The 25314-nt window shown below is 45.1% G+C and overlaps 1 protein-coding gene across 4 annotated transcripts in view; it reads left to right on the top strand.

Moving 5' to 3' along the window:
- ARHGAP25 (Rho GTPase activating protein 25) overlaps positions 1-25314 on the top strand; it is an 87602-nt gene that overhangs the window by 28164 nt on the left and 34124 nt on the right. For 3 of the 4 annotated variants that reach the window (XR_012325666.1, XM_033838378.2, XM_073791296.1), the window contains exons 2-3: positions 12921-13120; positions 20099-20186. Coding sequence is in view for 3 of the 4 variants with exons in the window: in XM_033838378.2 (XP_033694269.1) it covers positions 12921-13120; positions 20099-20186 (288 nt within the window). In the remaining variant the exon portion in view is untranslated. Of the gene's footprint in view, positions 1-12920; positions 13121-20098; positions 20187-22496; positions 22661-25314 lie in introns of those variants that run through there. The other variant, XM_019942968.3, reaches the window with a different exon arrangement.

The following is a 25314-nucleotide window of genomic DNA, read 5'->3' as shown; positions in this document are numbered from 1 at the left end:
TGTTTGATAGGTCAATCAAAAAAATTTAGAGTTGAAAAAATTTTTTTTTAATTTAGAGTTGGAAAAGCATTCAAGATGGTTTATTTCCATCCTTTTATTTTACAAATGAAGAAATGAAGACTCAGAAAGGCCCTGAGAGTTACACAGCTGGTTTGTGTCTGAGCTGGAACTTGAATCTGGGTCTCTTGATGGCCAGTCAGATACGCCTTCCACTGCTCTAGGCTGCCTGCCTGCCTGCTTGCTACAGGGCTGGAAGGGAGACTATCATCCAGTGTTGGCCATCTACCAGGCCCCAATAGCCTATGAACTAGCACTTCCGCCCATGTTGTCATTGTAAACTCTGATAATCAGTCACTCTATTCTTTCCATTGATCTGGAACTAGGCCTCCGATGTCCCAGACGTTACTTCCGGTCAGAAGGAATTGTCTAGCAAGTCTCTTTGCCTTCCTTGCAACAGCTGTTTTTTTAAGCTCCTTCTGTGACCCTGGGGAATTATATATGTGCGTGTGTGTGTGTGTGTGTGTGTGTGTGTGTGTACATGTACACAGACAGACCATCACCACCATGAACAGTTTGAGTACAAGCTGACTTTACAGGAAATATTATCCGTAACTGGAAGCATCAGGAGTCCCTCGGTTCTTCCCCTTCATTAACTGATAAAGTGACAGCGCGGGGGCAACGGAGGGGCTGGATCTGTCCGGGGCGGGGGAATGTGTACGTGTGTGGTAGAACATCTGTGTAACATCACTTCGCTGTGCTCAGAGGAATAACTAACAGGTCTGGAAATGCAGGCCTGGGAAAACCAGCAAGTTGAAGTTCAGGGCAAGAGCTGATGTGTGAAAAAATCTTAAGCCTAAAAGAATTTATTTTTTAAGGCCTAGTAGAATCTTGAAAAAGATTTTTTTATTATACATACATTTCAAACACCAACATAGAGAATAAATATAATGAAATGCCATGTAGATCCATTACTGAAATTCAAAATTATGAAGAATTTTTTACATCTGCTTTATTCCTTTGTTTCTCTTTTCTTTGCTGAGATATTTTAAAGCCAATCCCAGACACTGTGTCATTTTATTCCCCATGCTTAAGTATGCATCTTTGAAAATACGGACATTTTATTTCCTAATCACATGCCTAATCACACCTACGAAACTAATTCATAATTTATGGGTGTCCTCTGTCCTCCATCCATAATCTAATGGCCTCCATTTTTAATAGAATCTTTTATCAGATTGTAGAAAAATGATACAGATGAACTTCTTTGCAAAGCGGAAATAGAGACATAGATGCAGCGATCAAACATATGGATAACAAGGCGGGGAGGGGGGCGGGATGAATTGGGAGGTTGGGATTGACATATACACACTATTATGTATAAAATATGTAACTAATGAGAACCTGCCGTATAGCACAGGGGACTCTACTTGGTGTTCTGTGGTGACCTAAAGGGGAAGGAAATCCAAAAATGAGTGGAGATATATATATATATATAGCTGATTCACTTTACTGTACAGCAGAAAGTAATGCAACATTGTAAAGCAACTATACTCCAATAAAAATTAATAAAAAATGAATCTTTTAATCAGATTGTAGAGTAAGAGAGACCTATTATGACTCGTATGCCAGGCCCATTCCACTGCAACAACTGTTCGTTGTTCACACTCTTATTAGAACCGTATGGTTAAAAATCACTATTCCCGAGGACCAGAGAGGGCCTCAGGAACAGACTGGAGTGACATCTGTAGGCTGGTTGATAGCTTGTAGCTTCATCAAGGCCCAGTGCTTGATTATTGAGGCCAGCCAGCCCTTAGGCAATGGCCTGGTTGGGTCACTGCTGTGAGTTACTGGAGCCACAGAATTTAGCTGGGCTTATAAAATATAAATACTTCAAGCATTCTAATGCACTACCTATTTATGAATGCTAGTGACTAAGCAGAACCCCTTACCTGGAGCAAATGACTGGCTTTGACCGTGGAAGGGTCAATAGTTCTGGAGCTTACTGTGTCAATGATGCAAAGTCCTTCCTTCCATCCATATCTGGGAAGCCAGTTAGCTTGGATACAGTTAAGGGGCCACAGTGTGGACCTCGGGGTGTGTGTGCCTCCCGATTGCCAAATCTCCACTACACCGTGTGCTGAGGAAGAGGCAGTTCCGAGCAGTGTTTAGTCGGAAGCACTCACAATTCTGCATGCTTCTTGTTTTTATGCTTGGCTTCCTGTTATGCAAAGATAGGCCGAGGGGGCTGGTGAAGTGTTGCAATGGATGGAGACACAGGCCCACGAGAGACAACTGCTCTCCACATTCCCAAGACAGGCGAGCTGCAGAATGAACACCAGAAGGGTGGCCCTGGAAAGGTAGCCTAGTCAGGCGGATTCACAGTGTAGCACTTGCAAGCCTGAAGAAGAAACCGAAAGCCAGCTCTCTCTCTCTTATTCATATGCTACAGAGACCGCATTTTTGCTTCTTCCTGCAAAAGACGTAGCTGCGTGTGCTAAATCTCTTTGTGAAGCAGCGTTTGCTTTTTTACATTGAAAGGCTTACTTGTCAAACAATACATTTCTATGAGCTATAGAACATGGGGCAATTAAACCTGCTCAGTTCCTGGGTCTGGAGACAGGTATTCAGGGAACAACCTTAGGTATTTCTTTGAATTAGGTTGTGTAAATGTGTCTCAGGGCAAGCGGCCTGGGAAGGCCCGTGTGACTGAATTCTGGGTGCCCAGAGAAAGCCCCTTGGCTGTCCTTAGTCTCACATCTCATTACCTTTTGGGGGGTTGGGGGTGGAGCAAAGTTTTTTAAGCCCAAGTTAAAAAAGAAACTGAGAATTAAAAAAAAAAAATCCAGGAGAGTAATCACAGGATAAATTTATCCTGAAGTCTAAATGCCAGGTTTTGAGAGTGGAAAGATTTTTAAATTTCCCCACCCCCCTGAATGGTGGGTGTTTCAAAGAAGAGGTCAGTTTGCCTTTGACAAGGAAAAGAGAAAAGAGGTAAAGAAAGTGGGCCTGGAGGTTCTGAAGTTAAAAGACTTAATTTCCTTCTAGGAGGGCTGTCTTCCCACAGTCTGATAACTAGACAGGCTGAGGGTCTGCAAGTGTGTTGGGGGTGTGTGTGGATGTGGGTGTGAGTGTGTGCATGTGTGTGTGTGTGTGTGTGAGAGTGTGCGTGTGGGTGCGTGTGGGTGAGTGTGGTGTGCGAGTGTGTGGATGTGGGTGTGAGTGTGTGTGGGTGTGTGAGTATGGGTGTGAATGTGGGTGAGTGGGTGGGTTAGTGCATGTGTGAGTGTGTGTGAGAGTGTGTGCGTGTGTGTGAATGAGTGAGTGTGTGTGGGGGTTAGTGGGGGTTAGTGTGTGGGGGTGTGTGGGTGTGAGTGTGTGGGGGTTAGTGTGTGTATGAATGTGTGTGGGTGTGGGTGTGGGTGAGTGTGTGGGTGTGGGTGTGAGTGTGTGTCAGGTGTACACAATGGTGTCTGGACCCCTACTGACCATCTCCAGGGAGGCAGCCATGCGGGGGCCTGCTGTTTCCCACGGCTTCCAGGGCTGCCTCTTCAGCAAGGGTGGGGGGCCCTCTGTGAGCTGCCCCGTGGGCCGAGTGCGGGGGCCCCCCTCGGGTTGGTTCCGTGCTCCTCTCTCCCACGCCTCAGCCCCACTGGGCTTTGGTCAGGTTCCTTAGGTCTCTTCAAAGGAGCTTGTGCAGAGAGCCAGTAAGTCGTGGCAGGACCAGTAATATGTCCATTTTCCTGACGGGGTGTTAGGACAGCCTCAGGGCTGGGCTGGAGGCTTCAGTGTTACTTCCCCATCACTCTTTCATCAAGGCCTGCCGAGCCTTGCAGAGGTTAGGATGGAAGGAAAAGGTAGCACAAAGTGATTTATGCATAACATTGCGGCAGAATGGGTGGAGGCCGAGGCTGGTGTCTCCGCGATGGGAATAGTGGCCCGTCCCCTTTTCATCTCACCCCTACTGTCTAACCCTGTGAATTATTACACACGATTCTCAGTCTAGGCACCTCTCTTTACCACTAGAGCATGTGCCTCTCTGTGGGCTGTGTGGCCTAGGTACGGATATTGGGCTTTGAAATTAGATTTCTAGCCGTGTACCTGGGCAAGTCACTTCAGTTCTGTGAGCTCCGGTTCCTGGTCTGTAAGATAGAGCTTACCATGAAGAGGTAGGGTGAGCCTTCAGCCAGGATGCCTTGATAGATAAGTGTGCTTGCACGGTGTCTGGCGCAGGTAAGACCTCATTGAATACGTCACTGTTGGTGGGGCTCATTATTACATCAGGGATTCTATCTTCCCCGGCTGCTCTGCTTGCATGGGCTCAAGTGAGCACATCTAGACGTCCCACAAATGGGTAGATCAGTCAACGTTTGTTGCAAATGGAAAATGCCTCAAGGTGACTCACATTTCTCTCTAAAATGTTTCTTTTATTCACTCAAGAAATATTTATTGAGAACCTTCAATTGGCCAAATGCTCTTCTAGAAGGTGTGGTTTGATTGGTGAAAATAATTTATAAAAATCCCTGCCCCTGGGAACCTATTTTCTGATACCTGAGCCTCCGTCTTTTCCCATTTCATGGTTTGTGATTGATTATGAATCTCCTTCTTTATACAAGGAGAACATGACAGAGCTCTGGCCCGTCAAGAACTAGGGCTGGGGGCTCCCCTGGTGGCGCAGTGGTTGAGAGTCCGCCTGCCGATGCAGAGGACACGGGTTCGTGCCCTGGTCCGGGAAGATCCCACATGCCGTGGAGCGGCTGGGCCCGTGAGCCATGGCCGCTGAGCCTGGACGTCCGGAGCCTGTGCTGTGCAACGGGAGAGGCCACAACAGGGAGAGGCCCACATACCGCAAAAAAAAAAAAAGAACTAGGGCTGGGATGGAGGCAGCTATCGGCAGCAGGGTGCGGTAGGATGCATTTTTGTGTGCCAGGGTGCACAGCAAATATTTGAAGCCTCACAATCTAGAGTTCACTAATTTAGAGAGCTTCCTCTATTTTTTAAACTCTGCACATTACCTAGCTCCACTCCCTGCACATAAGACATGCCCAAGAAATTTTTCTGATTGGTTAATTTAAAGGATATGAATTTCTTTGTTAAAGAGAATCCATCCTATGAATTTTCTATTTGAACTTTAGTCAACATTAACACACACACACACACACACACACACACACACGTACACTTCCTTCCTCTCTTTGTTCCTTCCAATTAACTTTTCTAAGCCAGACACAGTGATGGTCCTCAGGATACTAAAATGAATAAGACGTGGTCTTTGCCCTCAAGAACCTCTCCATAGCTCTAGCACCTTGTAACCTGCAGACATGCCATAAAAGCACAAAGATATTTATTCCTCACTACTCAGCCATAAAAAAAATGCAATAATGCCATTTGCAGCGACACGGATACAAACTATAGATTATCATACTAAGTGAAGTAAGTGAAAAAGAGAAAGACAAATACCATATGATATCACTTACATGTGGAATCTAAAATAAGGCACAAATGAACATATTTGCAAAACAGAAACAGTCTCACAGACATAGAGAACACACTTGTGGTTGCCATGCGCGAGGTGGGGGGGAGAGGGATAGACTGGGAGTTTGGGGTTAGTACAATAGCTGCAAATTATTACATTTAGAATGGATATACAACGAGGTCCTACTGTATAGCACAGGGAACTATATTCAATATCTTGTGGTAAACCATAATGGAAAAGAATTGAAAAAGAATGTATATATGTGTAACTGAGTCACTTGCTGTACAGCAGTAATTAGCACAACATTGTAATTCAACTATACGTCAATAAAAAAATAAATTAAGAAAAAAAGATATTTATTCCTGAGCCATGGGGCCTTCTGCTCACCTACACAGCCAAATATCATTTTCTGAGAGAGAACACTGAGATCAGAAACTCAAACACTTCTTTGTGGGCTTCCCTGGTGGCGCAGTGGTTGAGAGTCCGCCTGCCGATGCAGGGGACACGGGTTCGTGCCCCGGTCCGGGAAGATCTCACATGTCGCGGAGCGGCTGGGCCCGTGAGCCATGGCCGCTGAGCCTGCGCATCCGGAGCCTGTGCTCCACAACGGGAGAGGCCACAACAGTGAGAGGCCCACGTACCAAAAAAAAAAACCCCAAAACCCCCCACTTCTTTGTAAAGTACCTCTTGCTTCTGAATGGTGCTTTATGTCCTTAAGGGTCCTCTTGCAGAACGTGGATGTCTGTACAGGTGCATGGTCAAGAGTCTTGGCAGAAACGGTGAGCAGGGCTGAAACCCAGTTGGTGCTCCTATCATCAAGCTGTTACCCTGGAGAGTGGCTGCATCCATCCATCCAGGGGCACCATCTTCTCCCCCAGGACAGCTCCTGGCCCAGGGGTGTGAGATGGACCAAAACTGGCCCTGGATCTTTGCTCGGCATAAGAGGGCAGCCTCTCTCCCTTCACTCCCCTTCCAGGAAGCAACCCCTGCTCCACTGCGAAGCTCTTGGGGATAGTGGATTTTCTTGCTGCGCTTCTTTTCTCCCACACTGTTACCTAATGCAAGCTCTGTAAAGTCCCAAGGAAAACAGTAACCTTCTCTGTCTTGTATCTAAGTTGATCTCCAGTGCTTTGAGTTAATGCTAGTCTCCTCTGGGATCAGCCTTTTCTTTGATTTCTGAACATCTATTATGTTACTTTCCGGATCAGAGATTCTCACATCCTGGCTTTCACTTGTACCTCTTTTTCCCCAATAAGCTCTTTCTGAGCGCACAGGCCTCACCTGTCAAAACTAGAATTCTGGGGAAGTCGAAATCTCTCAGCCCACCCTCATATAGCATCACACCCAGAACAGGACTTTCCTGCCTATTCCAACCCACCACGTTCTCTGCTTCCTTCCCAGCTTCGACGAACGAGTCTCTCAGGTCTCTGAATGTTTGTGGGGCAGGGTTGTGTCTGATGGATCTTAGATCCCAGACCCAGTCACTGCTCCCGGCACGTGCCAAGGACTCAGCCAATGTGCATTGGATGAATGGAAGGAGAAGGCCCCTCACCTGAGCCACCCAAACCCCAAACTCCCACCCACCTCCTGTTCAGCCAGCTCTGGAGCTCTGGTGGTCTGCCTCATCATTGCCTCTCCTACGCTTTCCATCTCCCTGGCCGCCATCCTAATTCAGGCCTCTGGATTCACACCTGGAATTTTGCTTTCCTCATTCTCTCTCCCTCCTTTCCTCTCTTCCCTTTCATCTCTTCTTCCTTTTCTCTCATATAACATAATATCCAGTCCATTCTACGATAATACTGCTAACAATAATAGCTTCCATTTAATGCCCATGTTTTAAGAGGCAGACATTGGCTGGGGCCCGTCCACTTATCTTTGTTAATCCTTATAGACTGGCCACTCCACGAGCTATGAAATTAGCTGTATGTTATCACAGTTTCACAGAGAAAGTAACTGGCTCTCAGAGACAGAACATGATCCACCCAAGGCTGCATATGCAGAAGCCTGTGCTCTCTGCTACCTCACCCTGCCCTCTCTTTGTCAGCACTGTGTTAGATGTGGGGGATACAGGGCGAACAAGGCTAAGCATGAAAGCAGAGCCCCTGTCCTCTTAGAGTTCAAGTTGAGAGAGAAGACAGAGTCCCCCAGGAGGGACGATAAGTGATTTGAAGGACATGTGTCCCCAGTTAAGAGGGAAGAGAGCCCAGGGTGTGACTCAGTCTGCCTGGGCTGAGAAGGCTTCTCATGGGAGGTGTGGCCGGAAGTAAGTCTTGAAGGGCGAACAAGAACATTTCAAGAACTGGGGGTGGGTGAGAATGGGTGGGGAGAAGAGTCCAGCAGAGGGAATGGAATACCATCATGGATGGAGTGCAGAATGGGTATGCAGGAAGAGAGCAGGACATGCAACAGGAGAATCACAAAGGACTCTGAACCCCATGGTAGGGAGCTTAGTCTTCATCTTTTAGGATGAAGATGTTGGAGGGTCACTGAAGGCTTCTAGGTCAAAGAGTAACGTGATCAGATTTGTGTTTCAGAAGGACCATGTCACAAACAATGTCATCAGTGGATTAGAGATGAGATTGGTAGGAGGGAGACAGGACAGGGAACTATTGCGGCAATCCCGGGAGAGGATAAATGGGCCAAGAAAACCAGGTAGGGGTAGAGAGAAGGGATCAGAGAGAAAAAGAGCTATTGATTGTGAGGACTGTAGGAATGGGTCAGCCTTCTGGTTTGGCTGGTTGACCGGGGAGAAGTCAGTCACAGCAAACCATAGAAAAGCAAGCTTGGGTGTGTTTGTCACATAAGCCCGGGGAACGGTAGGAGGTAGGGGGACAAAGACGGTAAGTTCAACTAGCATCACGTGACCTGGAGATCCTTACGGAGGTACCTGCGGGTGGTCGGGTAGATGAGTCTACAGCTCAGGAGAGGGTGTCTGGGGGTAAGTTATGTATATTCTACTCCCTTTTCAACTTTATTTAAACAAGGTTCCCAGACTAATGCACTGCTCAGATCAACATATTGAGAAAATACCTTCAGTGGTTTTCCAGCTTTGATTGAACTATTCCCATCTCACATGTTCGGAGCCTCTAAAACAGAATCTAAACTCATGCAGAGTTGAGAGAAGATGGAAGAAATATCTCAGAAGTAGACCCTAGAAGATTGTGTGATTGACTTTCTGTGGGGGGAGGGTGGAGTCAGAGGATGAGAAGATAAAGAGAGGAAGTGATAACACCTCCCCAGCTGACTTCCCTGTTTATACTTCCTCCTTTAACTTTTTCTCGCTCTAACTTGGGGCAAAAAGCAGCTACCTTCTACTGCAGAAACAGCACCCCTGAGACTGTGGAACTTCTTTCACGTGTCTTCTTTCTATGTCTCTTCTTGCCCTCCCTCACCTGCAGACCAAAATGCAGCCTATGCGGTTCAATGACTTAACTTGTCTCTATTTTATCATGAACCTCCCTTGCTGAGGTACGTGAGATTGGTCCCTGTTAGCTCTCAGATCAAGGTTGAACTTCTCACTCTGAAAAGAAGCTACTTTTCGGGACCTTCCAGTTTGATTTCTCACTTTGATGAAATGCTACCCATACCTTTATGGCCCAGTTTGTCTCATGCTTGGTAATGATACTATTCAGATTCCCGGAAGAGCCAACCAATAGACCTTTCTGTGATGATGGAAATATTCTCTTCCTGTGTTGTCCATTACTATAGCCATGAGCCACATGGGCTACTACTGAGCACTTGAAATGCGGCTGGTGTGACCGAGGCACTGAAGTTAATTTATTTTAATTCATTTCAATATCCGTATCCAGTCACGGCAAGTGGCTACAGTACTGGACAGTGCAGTGCTGGGGGCTTGTTCTTTCTTTATCTACTAGAGTACGGGTGGGTTTCCCACCTCCCTAGAGTGTTCTGCAAACTCTTAGCAACTGCCTTCCAACTACCTGCCTTTTGCTGGTCTTCCCTCGGCCCCCGGTCCAGCCCACAGCCTGGCTCAGACGTCCTTCCCGAAGGGCTGGGATTGTGCGCTCTGTATGTGATGACTGGCTCACAAGCAAAGCTTATCATGGTTATTATTTTCATTATGAGAAACAGCTCTAGAAATAGTAACAGATCTCTTTGTTTACTTTATCCGGGAACATGTCACACCCACAGACAAGAGAGACTGTTCAAAGGAACGAACGAGGAAAGTCATCAAAAACAAGTCCAACTCAGGGCCCACCAGGCTTTCTTCTCTGCTATTTGAATCACCCCATGATAGGGCTGGCCGACGAGCCATACTGAGGGCCGAGGTGGCAGATGGCTCTGATATGGGACGGAAGGAGCCCCTGCTTCGTTACTGTCTCATCAGAACCCCTGCTGTCATCTCCCCAGTGTTCAGGCCTCATTCGAGCAGTGACAGTTTGCTCTGAGTCATCTGTACTCATGGCCCAGTGCCCACAGTCATATCACGTATGGTGGATGTATGGGTGAATGGGATCATTTCTGAAATATAACAGATGGTTAGCCAAGACCTTGATCCCATGCATACGGACAAAGTGTCCACCTACTTGTCATCAGGACATCAAGACCCCTCTTGGCCAAGTATGAGAACATAACATTCTCATATCTACTCTTCCTTCGCCAGGCCATTCTGCAATGCACAGATGCTTCTAGGGGGAGGTTTTGAGTGTTGCATATTTGTTTTTGCTATTATTGTTTTGGCCACTACAGAGCATAAAAAAGTTTCCCAGAGCTATCCCAGCAGCTGAATTATTCTGTGCTGGGTTCATTCTCTTCAGTCTATGGTGTCTTTTTGGCCCCTGCTCCCCCTATCCTACTCCTACTTCTCCAATTCTTGTTGGAGTTCTTCAGTTTCTCCCATTTTCTAGAGCAGTCCGAACAGTTCCTGTGGGTCTCTGGGGGTAGCCTGAGTCTGCGGGGACCTGAGTCTTCACAGCCACCATGTGGCACCCACCTGCTTTCCTCCTCTCCTGCGCTGGCTGCCTTTGGTGGTATCGCCCTAGAAGCCTAGAAGCCCTCCCTCCCAAGTCTGATACTGCTTCAGCTGGATAAGCACAGAAGTCACTCTGGGCTGGGCAGAGGCTACCGAGGGGAGGGAAAGTCCCCGTGCGTCTGCCAGAATCCCTCACTCTTCAGAAATTCTGCGTGCCAACCATTCTTTCCATCTCTGCCCTGTTTCTAGCACGAATATGAGTCTTTCCATGTTACAGTTTCAGACCTAGAGAGACACAGAGCTGGGCACAGTTCTTCCAGCTCCCTCCTCCCCACTGTATTCCTGCCCAAACCCTCCTCTGTTTCCTTCAGATCATTTAAACAGCCTTAGAGCAAGTGATCAGCCCCAGAGTGGCTGTTCTTTGAGTTACAGGTGGAAGACCTTGAAGACTGCAGTGAACTGAAGATTAAGATCAAAGATAAAATTCTTAACTGGCGTGCCGGGACACATGGATATAAAGCAAACCCTTTGCTAACACACTGCTAAATTTTCATAAAAATGTCAAGTTACTTTTTACTGCAACAGGGTATGGGAGTATCTGCACTCTTATGATATCTGTCTAATAGGAGGTTGAATCAGGTGTGTCTTGTGCCCTGGTGTACAGCATAGTATGATCTCTCCAGTCCCCGGTGGGAGGCGAGGGGTGACTGCAAGTTGGCATCTTGGGAATGAGGGTATGTGACAGGAGCGCAGACCACTTGTGGGGTTGAGGGAGCCCAGTTAGGGCAGAGTCCGCTTCAGACAGCAATCCAGGATGAGCTATGTAAATAGGGTGATAATTCTGGATCCAGTTAGACTCAGTGGAAGAAAGACTCTGTAATGCTGTATAAAATTCTGGTATTTGAAAGCAAGTCATGAATGTAAATAAAAGACAAAAACTATAGGCCTAGAGGGAGATAGAAAGAAAGGAATCAAAAGCGATGAGAGAAGCTGTTGATTCAATTCATTGAAAATGGGAATAGAGGAAGAGGGAAAGTTTGACAATGCAGCAATATTTTGAAACGAAGAGGGAAGTTTAGGAGGTTCTCGAAGATGATCTCCATCTTCGCAGTAGGAAGTAAAGTCATCTGTTGATAAAAATAATGAGTGACATTTGCTCACCTTGGACCAGGGACTGTGCAAAGTGGTTTATATATATTAACCTGTTTAATCTCCCCAACAGTTCCATAGAATAGGGGCTATGATGATCCTAATTTCACAAGCAAGGAAACTGAGGCTCAGAGAAGTTGCATAATGTACCCAGGGTCAAAAAGCAAAGAAAGGAAAAACTGGTCTTTACCAGGTGAGATGAGATTGGATGAGAGTGGAGCTGGCTTAGTTCAGCTTCTTCGTGAATGCTCTGGGGACTGACAAAAGCTGGTTATAAGACGGAGACTTCCTTGCAAGGAGGAGAATGCAAACACTGGGGACTGGCAAGTGTGGAGCACACCGCATAAGGTCGAGGAGACACGGAGCTCCAATGCGGTTTTAAGGGAACTGTGGAACCAGCTGCGAAAGAAGGAAGGGGAGAATCAGAGGAAGGACATGTTGACTCCCAGGGGACCACAGGCCGGCTGATGGATCGCTGTGGAGAGGAGGAAAGGAGAGAGTTATCCTGGGTGGGAGTTACCATGGAGACGAGCTGCAGACACCTGGATCTAATCTGATGAGAGGCAGAGCTCTTATGTGAAAACAAAAGCAAACTACAGGATGCAGTGGGTTGGGGGGGTCTGGATTCAAATTCTGCATCTGTGTCCTGGTGGCAGATTCATGTCATTTTCAAATGCTTGTGTGCTGTCAGCCCCGTGGGAGGGACAGCCCAACTGAAAACGTAGTAGGAAGGCAGCTACAGGGAGGCCCTTTGGTCCAGCAGAAAGGGCTGTGAACACTCTCCGTGGGCGGGGAACAGAGAGTACTTGACGACACTGGGCAGGAAGATTCAGGAGGTGCTGGCATCCTGCACGCTGGCTGTGTTGTCAGGGGTCGGGGGGCTTTGGGGGGCCGCTGGGGCAGGGCAGTACTGGACAGTGAGGTTGGGGAACACAGTGACTCCTTGTGAGGAAGAAGCCGGGCAGCTTCTGACTGCCTCTGCAGCTGTGTGGGACTCACCCTGAACCCTGAGAGCAAGAGGCATTATTTTCTCCCCTCTCTTGTCAGATATTGACTCCCACGCAGGAAAAAGGAAGCACCTTTTGTCAGATGCTGCGGCCACTTCCTCTTCAGAAGGCTCCAGCCAATCTCTGGCTTTGCAGAACGAGGGCGCTGACTCCAGCTGCCGGACCTTGAGGGTGTAGGGCCCCAGGGCCGGCGCTGATGGGAGCCAGCCCCTCGGCTGGCCCGCTGGGTTCCGGGGCAACCTCTCTGCTGCAGATCTGGACCCCTGAGCCCGGCCTAGCTGGGACCCAGCGCTTCCCGGCCCCTCCCTGCACACTGCTCACAGCCCCTGTCAGCCCGCCTGTCTGTCCCTCTCCACAGCTCGGTCAAGGAGTGTGATGACCGGAGAGCAGATGGCGGCCTTTCACCCCGCATCCATCCCCAACCCACTGGAAAGGCCCATCAAGATGGGTTGGCTGAAGAAGCAGAGGTCCCTCGTGAAAAACTGGCAGCAGAGGTACTTCGTGCTGAGGGCACAGCAGCTCTATTACTACAAGGACGAGGAGGACGTGAAGCCGCAGGTACCAGCCTGGCTGTTTGCCCCCTACCCAGGGCTGTCCCCTCCTGGGTGCGGGAGGTGGGTGGAGCCCCGGAGATCACTACAGACTCGCAGGGGGGCTTCTTACTAGGATGAGACCCCTGTCCATTTGAAAGGACTTCTCTCTCTCCTTCTCACCCTTTGTGAGATACATAAACTGAGTTGCAGAGATGACAGGGTGATCTTCCTTCACGGAGCCCCAAGATGAGCGCTGGGGCTCTTCCTAAACGCAGCGCTAAGTCAGGGTTGGCAGCGTGGTCTTGATGGGAACGTAGAGCACAAGGGCTCAGGGAGAGTGGATTTGGGTTCAGGAAAATTGATTTGGGGCTTTCATTTATTTGTCTGTTCAATCAATATTTATTGAGCATCTACTGTGCGCCAGACACTGTTCCAGGGAGTTGAAATAACTCAGTGACTAAAACAGATAAGCACCCCTGACACGTGGAACTTAGAAGATGGGGAGGGGGGAAGCAGAAAGATAAACATAATCAATAAGAAAATTATGTGGTTTGTTAGAAAATGACTAGTTCTATGAGGAAAAAATAGAATGGGCTAGGAGGATCAAGCATTTGGGGGAGGTGGTACAATTTCAAGAAGGGTAGCCAGAATGACTTCATGAAAAAGGGGACATTTGAGCAAAGATTAAGGAGGAGAAGCAATCCGCCAGGCAGATCTCTGGGTAAAGAGCACTCCAGGCAGAGGGGACAGCCAGTGCAAAGGCCCTGAGGTAGAGCATGTCTGATGTGTGTGGGAAATAGCAAGGAGGTCAGCGTGGGAGCAGCAGAGTTAGGGAATGAAAGGATCAGAGGAGATGAGGTCAGAGAGTGGAGCGTTGGGGGTTGGGACACAAATTGTAAAGGACATTGTAGTCCACTGTAAGGACTTGAGTGTTTACACTGAGGGTGATGGCCGGCCTTGCAAGGTTCCTGGCAGAAAGGGGTCATTCCTGGGTTATGTTGTAAAAAGATGGTTCTGGTTACCATGCTCAAAAATAGATCCAAGGCTGAAGGGAGGAGGTATAAGGGTAATTTAGGTGAGAGGTTACTGTGTTTAGAATCTCAGTGGGCTGGAAGAAAATGATCAGATCCCTGATATACTTGAAAATACAGCAAACAGGGCTTCCAGATGGAGTGGATGGGGCTAGAGAGGGCTTTGATCGTAAATCTTGGGCCCGGGTCTTTTCTTCCTGCCTCATTGATTCCTCATGGCCATCGTGGTGAATGAGAGCAAAAGGGGATGCTGTTAACAGCTGAGAGACCCCAGGTGTAAATTGTATGTCTCAAGGCAGCCAGGAGGACTGGACACCCTTTCTAGAGTCATGCCTGTGGAGGTGGAAGAGTGGGCAAGGAACTTATTAGGGAGGACAGACTCTAAAACTTTCTGGAGCCAGAAAAAAAGCCCCAAGAAGGGTGGGGATATTGAAGGTGGATGGCCGGGTAAGCAAAGAAGTGAGAAGGTCATTTGGAAGAGGACAGTTCTCTCTAAGGGCAGGCTGGAGGCTCTGTGAGGCACCGGCAGTGCCCGGTTAATCAGGCCCTCCACTCAGAGGGCTGTGAGTGTCTGTCCCTGCAGAGGCTGGAGAGGGGCCAGAGACCCCACCACTGCCTGGGTTCTTGCCCAGTGTCCTGCGCGTGGTAACCAGACTTTCTTCACTTTATGAACAGACCCTATCAGAGGCAAGCAATTACAAGCTAAGATGGGGTTCCTGGTACATTAATAGCCGAGGCAGGAAGTCTTCCCGTCTGCGGAGCGTGAGGGAGATGGCAGTAATGTGTTAGCCTTCCCAAAGCAGCAGAAAGGGAAGTTCAGTGAGGCTTACTTCCGCGAGGTGTAGCAGGGAGCTCGTGTTCTTTTCCTGGCTCTACTACCATCTGGCCGAGTAATTATTTAATTTTTCTGGACCCCTCGGTTTGTCTTTTGTAAGATGAGGCAATCATACCTGGCCTGCATCTGTCCCAGGATTAAATGATATGAAGCACATGTAAAAAATTGTTTTGTAAAAACATAAACGGATGTCAAAGAGTAAAATAAATTATTGGAGGTCCTGGCTTGTCTCCCTTACTTTTGGAGGAGGAAACTCTGAGTCCTCTCAGGATTAAATTAGTCTGATAATTAGGTAGAGCTTCGTCTAGAATGACAAGTATGGTTTATGTTTTAGAAAACCTATGAATGTATCAGACCAATAAGTCAAGATCAAGAAGTCGAATGAGAAAAACCACACAACCCCTAAATAGATGGCTGAAAAGAGCATTTGATAAAATCCAAAACTCATTTCAGATATAAAAAGTATTTTTTTAAAAAGGAATAAAATGATAATTTCTCAGAATATTTTATTTTATATGGATGTGAATATCTTGATTACAAAAGCTATATGGGTATATAGTTGGAAATCTGGAGGAAGCAGAAAATCACGAAGTAGAAAATAATAATTATCTCTTCAGTGAGAAATAACCACCTAAATCCTCAATTCTTCCAGTTTTTTCTATGCACATGCATTTAGAAACTCATCTAAATGCAAAATTAGGATAATAGTATTCTTTAATTAAAAATTAACACTATGTCTTGAATATTGTCCAGTGTTATTAACTATCATTCTACAATGTAATTCTTAGTTGTGGCAAAATAACTTATTTTATGGACATTCTATAAGTTATTTAACCAATTTCCTCCTAGGAAGTAGTTGAATATTTGGGCTGATCTTTCTGTTATTATAATAGAAATATTATAATAAACAAGAATTAAGTGGATATCCTTGTAGACTTTTCATATATCCATCATTATTTTATTAAGGTAAAGAAAAGTCTATTCAAAATAAAACACTTTCATTATGCTATCATTTAACATTGTTTTGGGATTCATAGACATTGCAAATATCTAGACGTGAAATGAAAGATATGAACTGAATTCTTGGGAAAAAATAAAGGTCTATTTCCACACTACGTTTCACACCATTCATGATTCTGGATGGGTTAAAGACTTAACGTGTGAAAACGAGTTCATAAAAATCCTAGAAGAAAGTGTAATTATCTGTGTGCTCTTTGGGAAGCAGGTGTTTCTTAAGCATAGCAACAAAGACAGCACAAGGAAGAGACTGATTTAATTGCATAAATAGAAACGTCTGTACCTTAAAAACCAAAATAATAAGGTGAAAATGCAAAAGTAAACAGAAAAAATTGTAAACAGCTATTCTTCCTATTTAAAATAGTCTCAAATCTTATAAGAAACAGCAATAGGAAAATGAGTAAATGACGTAAATGGGCAATTTCCCAAAGAAATGTAATAGCCAAAAAGCATATGTAAAAACTCCACTCAGTCATAATTAAAGACATGCAATGGAAGTTAATGAGATACCATTGTCCCCTTATCAAAATGGCAAAGATTTTCTAGAAATTCCAATGTTAGTAAAGACCAGGGAACAGGAATTCTCATGCACAACTGGTGGAAATGAAAATCTGTACAACCTTTCTGGAGGGTAATATGCCTCTTAGAAATGCAAATTCTTTGACCCTGCATTTCTAATGTAGGGGTTTATAATAGTGATGTGGAAACAATGCCCGGTGGTAGGGGCTAAGTTATGTGAGGCAACTTTTATATATCTATCCGATAGAATATAATTCAGCTGTTGATGCCCTAAATTAATACTTTTTAAAATTGAAAGATGTCCATGATATCATTGCTTTGAAAAAAGCAGTTAACAGCAGAGGATGATTTATATGCTAATCCTATTCTTTTTTTTTTTTTTTTTTTTTTTTGCGGTACGAGGGCCTCTCACTGTTGTGGCCTCTCCCGTTGCGGAGCACAGGCTCCAGACGCGCAGCCTCAGCGGCCATGGCTCACGGGCCCAGCCTCTCCGTGGCATGTGGGATCCTGCCGGACCGGGGCACGAACCCGTGTCCCTTGCATCGGCAGGAGGACTCCCAACCACTGCGCCACCAGGAAAGCCCGCTAACCCTATTCTTGAGGGGAAAAAAACAATGAATCTGTAATTTATGGGAAAAGCCTTGGAAAGAAATACACAGAGATGTTAACTGAGTTATCTCTGAGTACCGGAGTTACACATAACTTTTACTTTTCTTCTTTCTCTATGACTAAAAAATAAATTAGTTGTAAATTTAAAAAGAACACACATACACTCCGATTCCTAAAAAACTCAAAAAACAAAAATCACTCCAGTAATCTTAAAGCAATCAGATGAAAAATGCCCTCATGTATACTGATGATGTGTACGCTTGGTGCAGTCTTTCTAGAAAGCAATTTGGCCAGATTTCTAAAAGCCAAAATATATCATATCCAGAATGACCCAGTCATTCTGGTTTTAAGAAGCTATCCAAAAGAAATAATAAGATATATGCAGTGCTATTTGTAATTAGAAACAGTAGACCAAATGTCCAACAAAGGAGAATGATTAAGTAAATTATGGGGCCCTCTATGATGCACCCTTGTATGTGCTCTTCGAGGGGACCCTGGGGTTCAGGAGAAGGCAGTCTGTGCAGTTTTTCCTCTGAGTTCTCAGAAAGGTCTGTCTAGCTTTAACAGTATAATGCCCTGTAAGTCCATGACCTAGCTTCCTATAACTCATTCCAAAAGTTTCTTTGTCAAGGAAGTTGTTTAAAACAGAATCTCAGTGAATTGCCCTCGAGTCTCTGCTACAATGATGGTTTTAGACAATCCTGGCTTAGATGTTCCATTGCCTCATCTGCTTTCTCTGAAGTTAGAGCAGAGAGTTGTCTATCAGGGGTGAGCTGGGAAATGTTTAATCAACAGCCCTGTGGTAGGGGAGTTGCTCTGGACACAGCATCTGCCAATTTCTGTTGTGTAAATACTCCCACTGTGGCTGATTCAAGCTACCAGCATCCCTGAACACAGAGTCGAGAAGGGATGTACAGTAGCAGCGTTAGATAGTATTTCTACCACACAGATAGATTTGATGTAAATGACCGTACGAACAGAAATAATAGTAAAATAGAGCAAATAATTAGGTAAATAGAAATTTTTCTCTTTTCTTTTGTATTTATATGAGATGATGGATGTTCACCAAACTTATTGTGGTGATCATTTCATGACGCCTGTGGGTCAAATCGTTGTGTTCTGCACCTTGAACTTGGACAGTCTGGTATGTCAATTGTGTCTCAGGGGAATTGCAAGAAAAAAAAAAGAAAAAGAGAATTAGAAAGTGTTGAATTCTGAGTAGTACTACCTTTATTTTTAATATAAAATATTTCATTGTAAGTTTATATAATTTAACTTTTAATAATGGCTGTGAGTTATGTCACCAGAATAAAACACTATGTTGTTTTTTCAGACAGGAGGAAGCACTACCTGGTAGGAAGATAAAGAAAGTGTCATTTCAGGGGTACCTGCCTCTCCTAAGTTTGTCTCTAAACTATTATTTGATAGTTTCATCCAAAAAGAGTAAAAATAAAATACAAAGTATGTAAATACCATTTATTGAACACTTACTAGGTGCCAGGCTCTGTGTTAAATTTCCTGAATATACCATCCAGCAGCACAATTTAAGGGTCATTTTTTTTCTGAGACAACTGATATTATTTAAAGATGGCGGGGAGCATGTAGGTGGTGGTTATTTTTAAGTAATAAAATGAGAGAAGTGTAGGCAGAATTTTTTTTCTTTTCTCTTGTCCTCCTTCCGCCGGCTCCCCTCCTTCCCCTCCTTCTCTTCCCCTTTCTCTACTCCACCCTCCTCTTCTGCTTTCGCTTCTACTCTTTTTCTCACTCAGTCTTAGACATTTGCATTCATAGACCCCCAAGAAACATTTATTCTTTCAGGATTCTGAGCTGATCTGGGAGTTCCTTAAGACTCTTCCTTTATAGCTTTTCTGCTACCAATCCTTTTCATCCATGGTTTGTTCTAGAAACAAGACATCACTGTTTACTCAGCTCAGAATCAGACACCCTACCTACGACAGCTAGTGCAATGTAAATTATGAGTAAGGAACTCTAGGACAATTAACTGTGCCCCCTCGTGCTGTTACTTAAACTTTGAAAGTGTTGGTTTCCTCATCTGTAATGTGGGAGTGGCCATCCTGCCACGTTTCTGATTTGGGGGCTGTTCTGAGGTCTAAGGAGATGTTGCATGTGACGATGCACTGTCAATGGTAGAGCAATGAGCGTACACGTGGTGGAAGTGACTTGGTTTTCTGATGACATATTCACGTGTAAGGTCACAAATGCCACCCTCACTCCACCCCTCCCCCACAACGGATCCATGATCCTCCTCCCCTTGCCTGTTCAAGGGACTTCAAGCTGCTGGGTCCCAGCACTTCCACTGTGATGGTGAAGAGCACAGGGTTTGAACACACTTCTGAGATGAATTACCATTCTGCCACTTACTAGTTCTGTGACATTGGACAAATCACAGAACCATTCTGACCCCCAGTTTCCTCACTTGTAAATTTGTGTAGCAATACCTTGCCTGGAGAATTGCTTAAAGGACTAAGCGAATAATACACATTCAAGGTGCTTAGCAGAGGGACAGACACCTGGAGTGTGCTGCTCAGAAACTCTTGCTGCTACTAAGTACTGCATCGCCTCAGTGAACCTGTGGTTCAGTCCCCAGTGCCCCCTTTGGCAGCCCGGCAGGTGGTATGGTCCCGCCAGTCTCAGCATGGCCTCCACAAAGATCAGGTGTCTTGTTTGGCAAGGAATTTTAGCTCTTGGAAAGTAGGAAGAAGCAAGTGTTGGTGATGGCATCCTCTCAGTTCATTCTCCAGTCAGAACCTTGTCCTCCTGTCTCTTTAGGCACCTTGCTTGCTGCCACATAGCCGCCACTTAATTTCACCAAGGTCTGAGTAGCAGAAGTGCCCCATTCGAAGCTGGGATGCCAGCTTTCCATGCTCCTCTCTGCTATCCCATCATTATCCTATCTGTCCTCCACCTTTATTTTAGTTCATAGCTGGTAATGTTTTTGCTTACCTTAAAGGCCTCGTTTTCAATCTTTCAGGGTTGCATGTATCTACCAGGGAGCACAATCAAGGAGATCGCCACAAACCCAGAAGAAGCGGGGAAGTTTGTCTTTGAAGTCATTCCAGGTAGGTGACGAAATGTGGGATAGACGTGCATCACGTTCCCATGTTACTTCTGACCCCAGAAGTCAAGGTTACATTCAGTGAGTCCGTCAACCGGCTAGCCAACCAACCTAGTAAGAATGCATAATAGTTCTGTATATAGTTAATGGTCCCATACTAGTTCATTAACGACACGTGAACTAAGTGCGTGTGCATCCGGTTGAGCTCTGTAAGCATTTCACGAGCACCTGCGTGGAGCCAGGTATCCACTAGGCACTGGGATACTGATCGGAAAGTGCATCATCCACGCTCGCTAAAAGGAGCTCAGCTTTGAAGACGAGTGGGACAATAAAATGAACAGTTAAATTATAAATTGAACCATGTGAAATCGCCATGTTGGTAGGTCAAAAACGGTCGACAGTCAACAGTCTCATATGGTTCATTGTGACCTATTAAGAAATGACAACTCCGACTTCCTGAGCACTTACTGCATGTCAGGCGCTGTAATTTACCTATTGCACAAGCTAGCCACGCACTGGAGGGTGTCTCTTTCTAATCAAGAGTTACCTTCCTCGAATGCATTTGGGGAAAGGGGAAGTTTGTCTCAGTTTGTCTCAAGGGAAGTTTGCTTGTGTCTGTGGAAGTCTATCACACTGAGGCTCTCTTCCCTGTCTCTTGCTCCTTCACCAGCCCCCCGCAACCAACAGGAACTACAGAGCTGCTGGTCCAGCTATGCAGCCAGGTTGCTGCTGCCATGCTGACACAGCAGGGGAGACCAATGTCCCCTGAGTGCCCCTTGCCTTAAATTTCTTCTTACCTCTCACACAAGGCAGCTGTGCGCATAAGAAACTGGATGGCAAAGTCAGTGTAGCAGAGAGGGTAGACATGCCCCATCTGGAGCCAGCCTTCCCGGGGCCACATCCTGGCCCTGCCACTTACTATGTGTGCAATGGTGATCAATTATTTAATTTAATAATTTAATTTAATAATTTAATTTCTCTTTGCCTCTGTTTCTTTACCTGGGAAATGGGAACAATGATGATGGTAGTGAGGATTAAGTAAAGAAGTATATATGCCGCACTTGGTGCAGTGCCAAGTGTCTGAAGTTTTGGCAATAACTAGAGGAAATTGTAATGTAGAAACCAATCCCCAAACTGGCTCTGACTATTTATAGAAAACAAAGAAAAACAGGTGTTTTTTTTTTGAAAGTTCAGCTCTTCCCAAGTGGCCCCCTCATGGGCACTCTCTTGCTTTTTATCTGAGAGTCTATTCATTTTTCTTCCTCCTCAGAGGAAGAGCCTACTTTTCCAGTCTCTCCTTTCTGGGATAACCCCACCCTTTCCCACAAGGTTTCTTCTATCCCTAGGATCCCTTTCCCAGCACAATTCAAGGGATGTGACCATTCATGATGACACATGTCCCCAAACCTGATTTTTCAATCTGGGGTGACCCTATTGAGAGCTCCAACTGCAAATTTACTGTGGACTTTGCAGTAAATTGAAGATTGCTGTCACTGTAGGATGAAGATTTGTCCTCTCATTGTCACTCACGCTTACAGCTGTCTCCTGGGCTGCTGGGGGAATTCTTGGACAGATTCACACATGTGTGTACGTGCACATACACACACTCAACTCATATGGACAAACCACAATTCTAAAGCAATAGTATGGCAGGGAACCATTTTCCTAAAGACACCATCATTCTCAAGGCTCCACCTAACCTAAAATGAGACAACCCTTTATGTTATGATGTAGAGAATTTTCAGTTCCTCTTTTTGTCGTCCTCTTGTGCAAGACAATTCTCAGGGGCCAGCGCTGGCATCAGAAATGGTCTCCCTAATCGGGGCCCCCTCTCTGTGATCACCAGTTTTAGCTGCACAAAGGCCATAGAGAAGAATTTGGTTGTGGTTATGCTGTTTTTCTTTACTTGGAGCAGGCAAAAATTTGAGGCAAGCTTCTCTCTCCGTAACTACCTCAAGCAGAATAACTATCTGTTCTCCCACCCAAAGGGAGTCATCAGGGATGGGGGGGGGTTATTCCTTCTGTAGAATAAGTAGCATTTAATTCTCATACTGCCTTCTGAAATGTTACACCAAAATTATTGAGCACCTGCTACGAGCCGGGCACTATTGTAGGAACTGGGGATCCAGCAATGAACAGAACAGCCTGTATGCAGCTTACAGTCAATGGGGGGGAGACTGAAAACAAACCAAATAAATGAGAACGTTGTACGGTTTTATTATGGGATAAGTATTATGGGAAGAAAGCAAAGAAAGAGAAAGTACTGGATGAGGTGGGGATGGCAACTGTTGATTTGTCATTTGAAATAGAGCGGGAAGAATAGACATCATTGAGAAGGTAACCTTTGAGCCAAGATGGAAGGAAGTGAAGACGTGAGCCAAGTGCACATCTGGAGGAAGAACATTCCAGGAAGGGGAGCAGCCAGTGCAAAGTCTCTGAGCCTATTTCTTGTGTCCAGGAAACATCAAGGAGGCCAAGGTGGTTACAGTGGAGTGCTGAGAGGGGAGAAGAGTAGGTGATTTGGTCAGGGGTGGGCACAAGTTTTACAGGCACTGGTAGGCAAGTGTAAAAAGTTTAGTTTTTGTGCTACAAGGATGAAAATCCATTGGGAGGTTTTGAGCAGAGAAGTAATGTGATCTGACTTTTGTTTTAAAACTCTTTTGAGTTGAGACTAAAAGACTAATAATTATTGTAATTATCCAAGTCAGTGATAGTAACAATGAAGGGGGTGAGAAATGATCAATTTCTGGACACAATTTGAAGCTAGAGAGGACTTCATTTGCTGATGGATTGGATGTAGGAAAGAGAAGTCAAGATTGACTCTAAGGTTTTCACGTAAACAACAGGAAGGACGGCTTTCCTGAGATTTGTGCGTGTGACCAGTTTTGGGTGGAAGATCAGGGCTTTAGCTTTGGACGTATTAAGTAATTAATTCAATTTTAATGATAAGGAAACTAATGTTCAGGATAATTTAGCTACTGCTGTGATAGAGGTGATGATAGGATGTTAAGAGGTTTAGAAAAGGGAGTCCCCACTCCATCTGGAGTGGGAGGGGGAGGTTTGAAGGAAGGGTCCTTAGAGAAGATAACATTTGCACTAGGTTTTAAAGGATGGATAGGAGTTCCTTAGGCAGGGGAAGAAAAGAAGGGAGGTTCCTTTCTGACAGGGGTAGCAGCCCAGTAGGTGACACAGGCTGAACAGACTGTTTAAGTCAGAGAAAGTATGTGCCTGAGGGCAGAGATGCTGTTCATGGGCTTTGTGTTAATGTCATGCAGTTTCCCTCAAAGACAGCTCTTCCTCGCACCCCAATGTGCCCAAACATTCATTTTTTTGAAGGGTAACAAAGAATTTTCAAATTCCCTTTGGCTCTTGTCTTTTGAATCTATCTTAATATTACCCAGCCTCACCTTCCTTACCCTCTGGGATGACTGACTTCTCAATCCATCTTGTCGTCAGCTCTTCTAATCAGAAAGATCAGTCCATGGAAGCCCTGGTCATTGAGGAACATCCTGAGAGGTGGTTGCCATGATGGAACTAAAGGAATCTCTCAGGAATGAGAGATAACTGAGAAGGCATGTTCTTGATAACGTAATAGACTGGAGTGTAGGCATGGTGGAGAAGGATACCAGATAAATTTTGGCCAAGGTCAAATTTGAAGCGCTATGGGCTGGTGGAAACTATTGGGAGAAAGACCCATGGCCTTGCCTTGAGTTTGGTGGTAACTTACTGGGTACCAATGGGCAAGGCCCTTTGCACCTCTGGGCTTCAGTTCCATTATTTGTAGAGCAGAAATGATACTAGAGCTCTACTCTATTAGTAAAGGATGTTGTGTTTCCTATGGGATTCTTTAGTTCTGCCCTGAGGGCTTTTTACTGCCCATCTTACTTCTGGAAACACCCAGTTTCAGGATGTTCCTCAGTGACCAGCACTTCCATGGGCTGACCCTTCTGGGCAGAAGAGCTGATGACCCAGTGATAAGATGGATTCAGAATCAGGTTGTCTCAAAGTGTAAAAGAAAGTGAGGCTGGGTAATATTAAGATAGGTTGAAGAGACTGAAAACAAAGGCACTTTGAAAGTATTTTGTTGCTATGTAAGAAAATACAGGTTTGGGCCCAACTGGGCAGCTAGAACAGGGTCTTTTTTTTAAGCTTTTTAAAAGTTGAACTATAGTTGATGTACAATATTATATAAATTACAGGTGTACAATATACTGATTCACAGTTTTTGAAGGTTATAACCCATTTACAGTTATTATAAAATATTGGGTATATTCCCATGTTGTACAATATATCCCTGTAGCTTATTTTATACCCAATGGTTTGTCCCTCCTAATCCCCTACCCCGTATTGCCCCTCCCCATCCCTCTCTCCACTAGTAACCACTAGTTTGTTCTCTATATCTGTGAGTTTGCTTCTTTTTTTGTTATATTCACTAGTTTGTTGTATTTTTTAGGTATGACATATAAGCAATATCATACAGTATTTGTCTTTCTCTGACTTATTTCACTTAGCATGATGCCCTCCAAGTTCATCCATGTTGCTGCAAATGGCAAAATTTTGTTCTTTTTTGTGGCTAAGTAATATTCCATTGTATATATATACCTCATCTTCTTTATCCATTCATCTGTTAATGGACACTTAGGTTGCTTCCATATCTTGGGAATTGCAAATAATGCTATGAACATCAGGGTGCATATATCTTTTCAAATTAGTGTTTTTGTTTTTTTCAGATAAATACCCAGGAGTGGAATTGCTGGGTCATATGGTAGAAAAACAGGCTCTTTTTGAAGGAAATGCCCTGATATTTTGAGAAGAATGGGTTGATGTCCCCTAAAGCGATGTGAGATTTAATAGTATCCTGTAATTGAAAGGGATTGCTGTTATTTTCTTGTACTTTGTAAGACCTATGTTTGATGTGCCCCTTCTCCCTCTCCTCTCCTCTCTCCCTATTTTTCTCTCTTTGTCACTTTCTCTTATTCTTTCTCTTGGTCTCCTCTCCCCACTCTGCCCCCTTGTCATTTCTTCCACCCTTTTGTCCATTTGATAACACCAACCCAAGACATACTACAGATGTCTGTCTGTAATCTTGGGTTTAAAGTGAAAACGATAAAGAATGTCCTAACAAACTTCAT

The sequence above is a fragment of the Tursiops truncatus genome, chromosome 14, assembly GCF_011762595.2.
Source record: "Tursiops truncatus isolate mTurTru1 chromosome 14, mTurTru1.mat.Y, whole genome shotgun sequence".
Lineage (NCBI taxonomy): Eukaryota > Metazoa > Chordata > Mammalia > Artiodactyla > Delphinidae > Tursiops > Tursiops truncatus.
The sequence above is the reverse complement of the archived record's forward strand: the minus strand, read 5'-3'. Positions and strand labels throughout refer to the sequence as shown.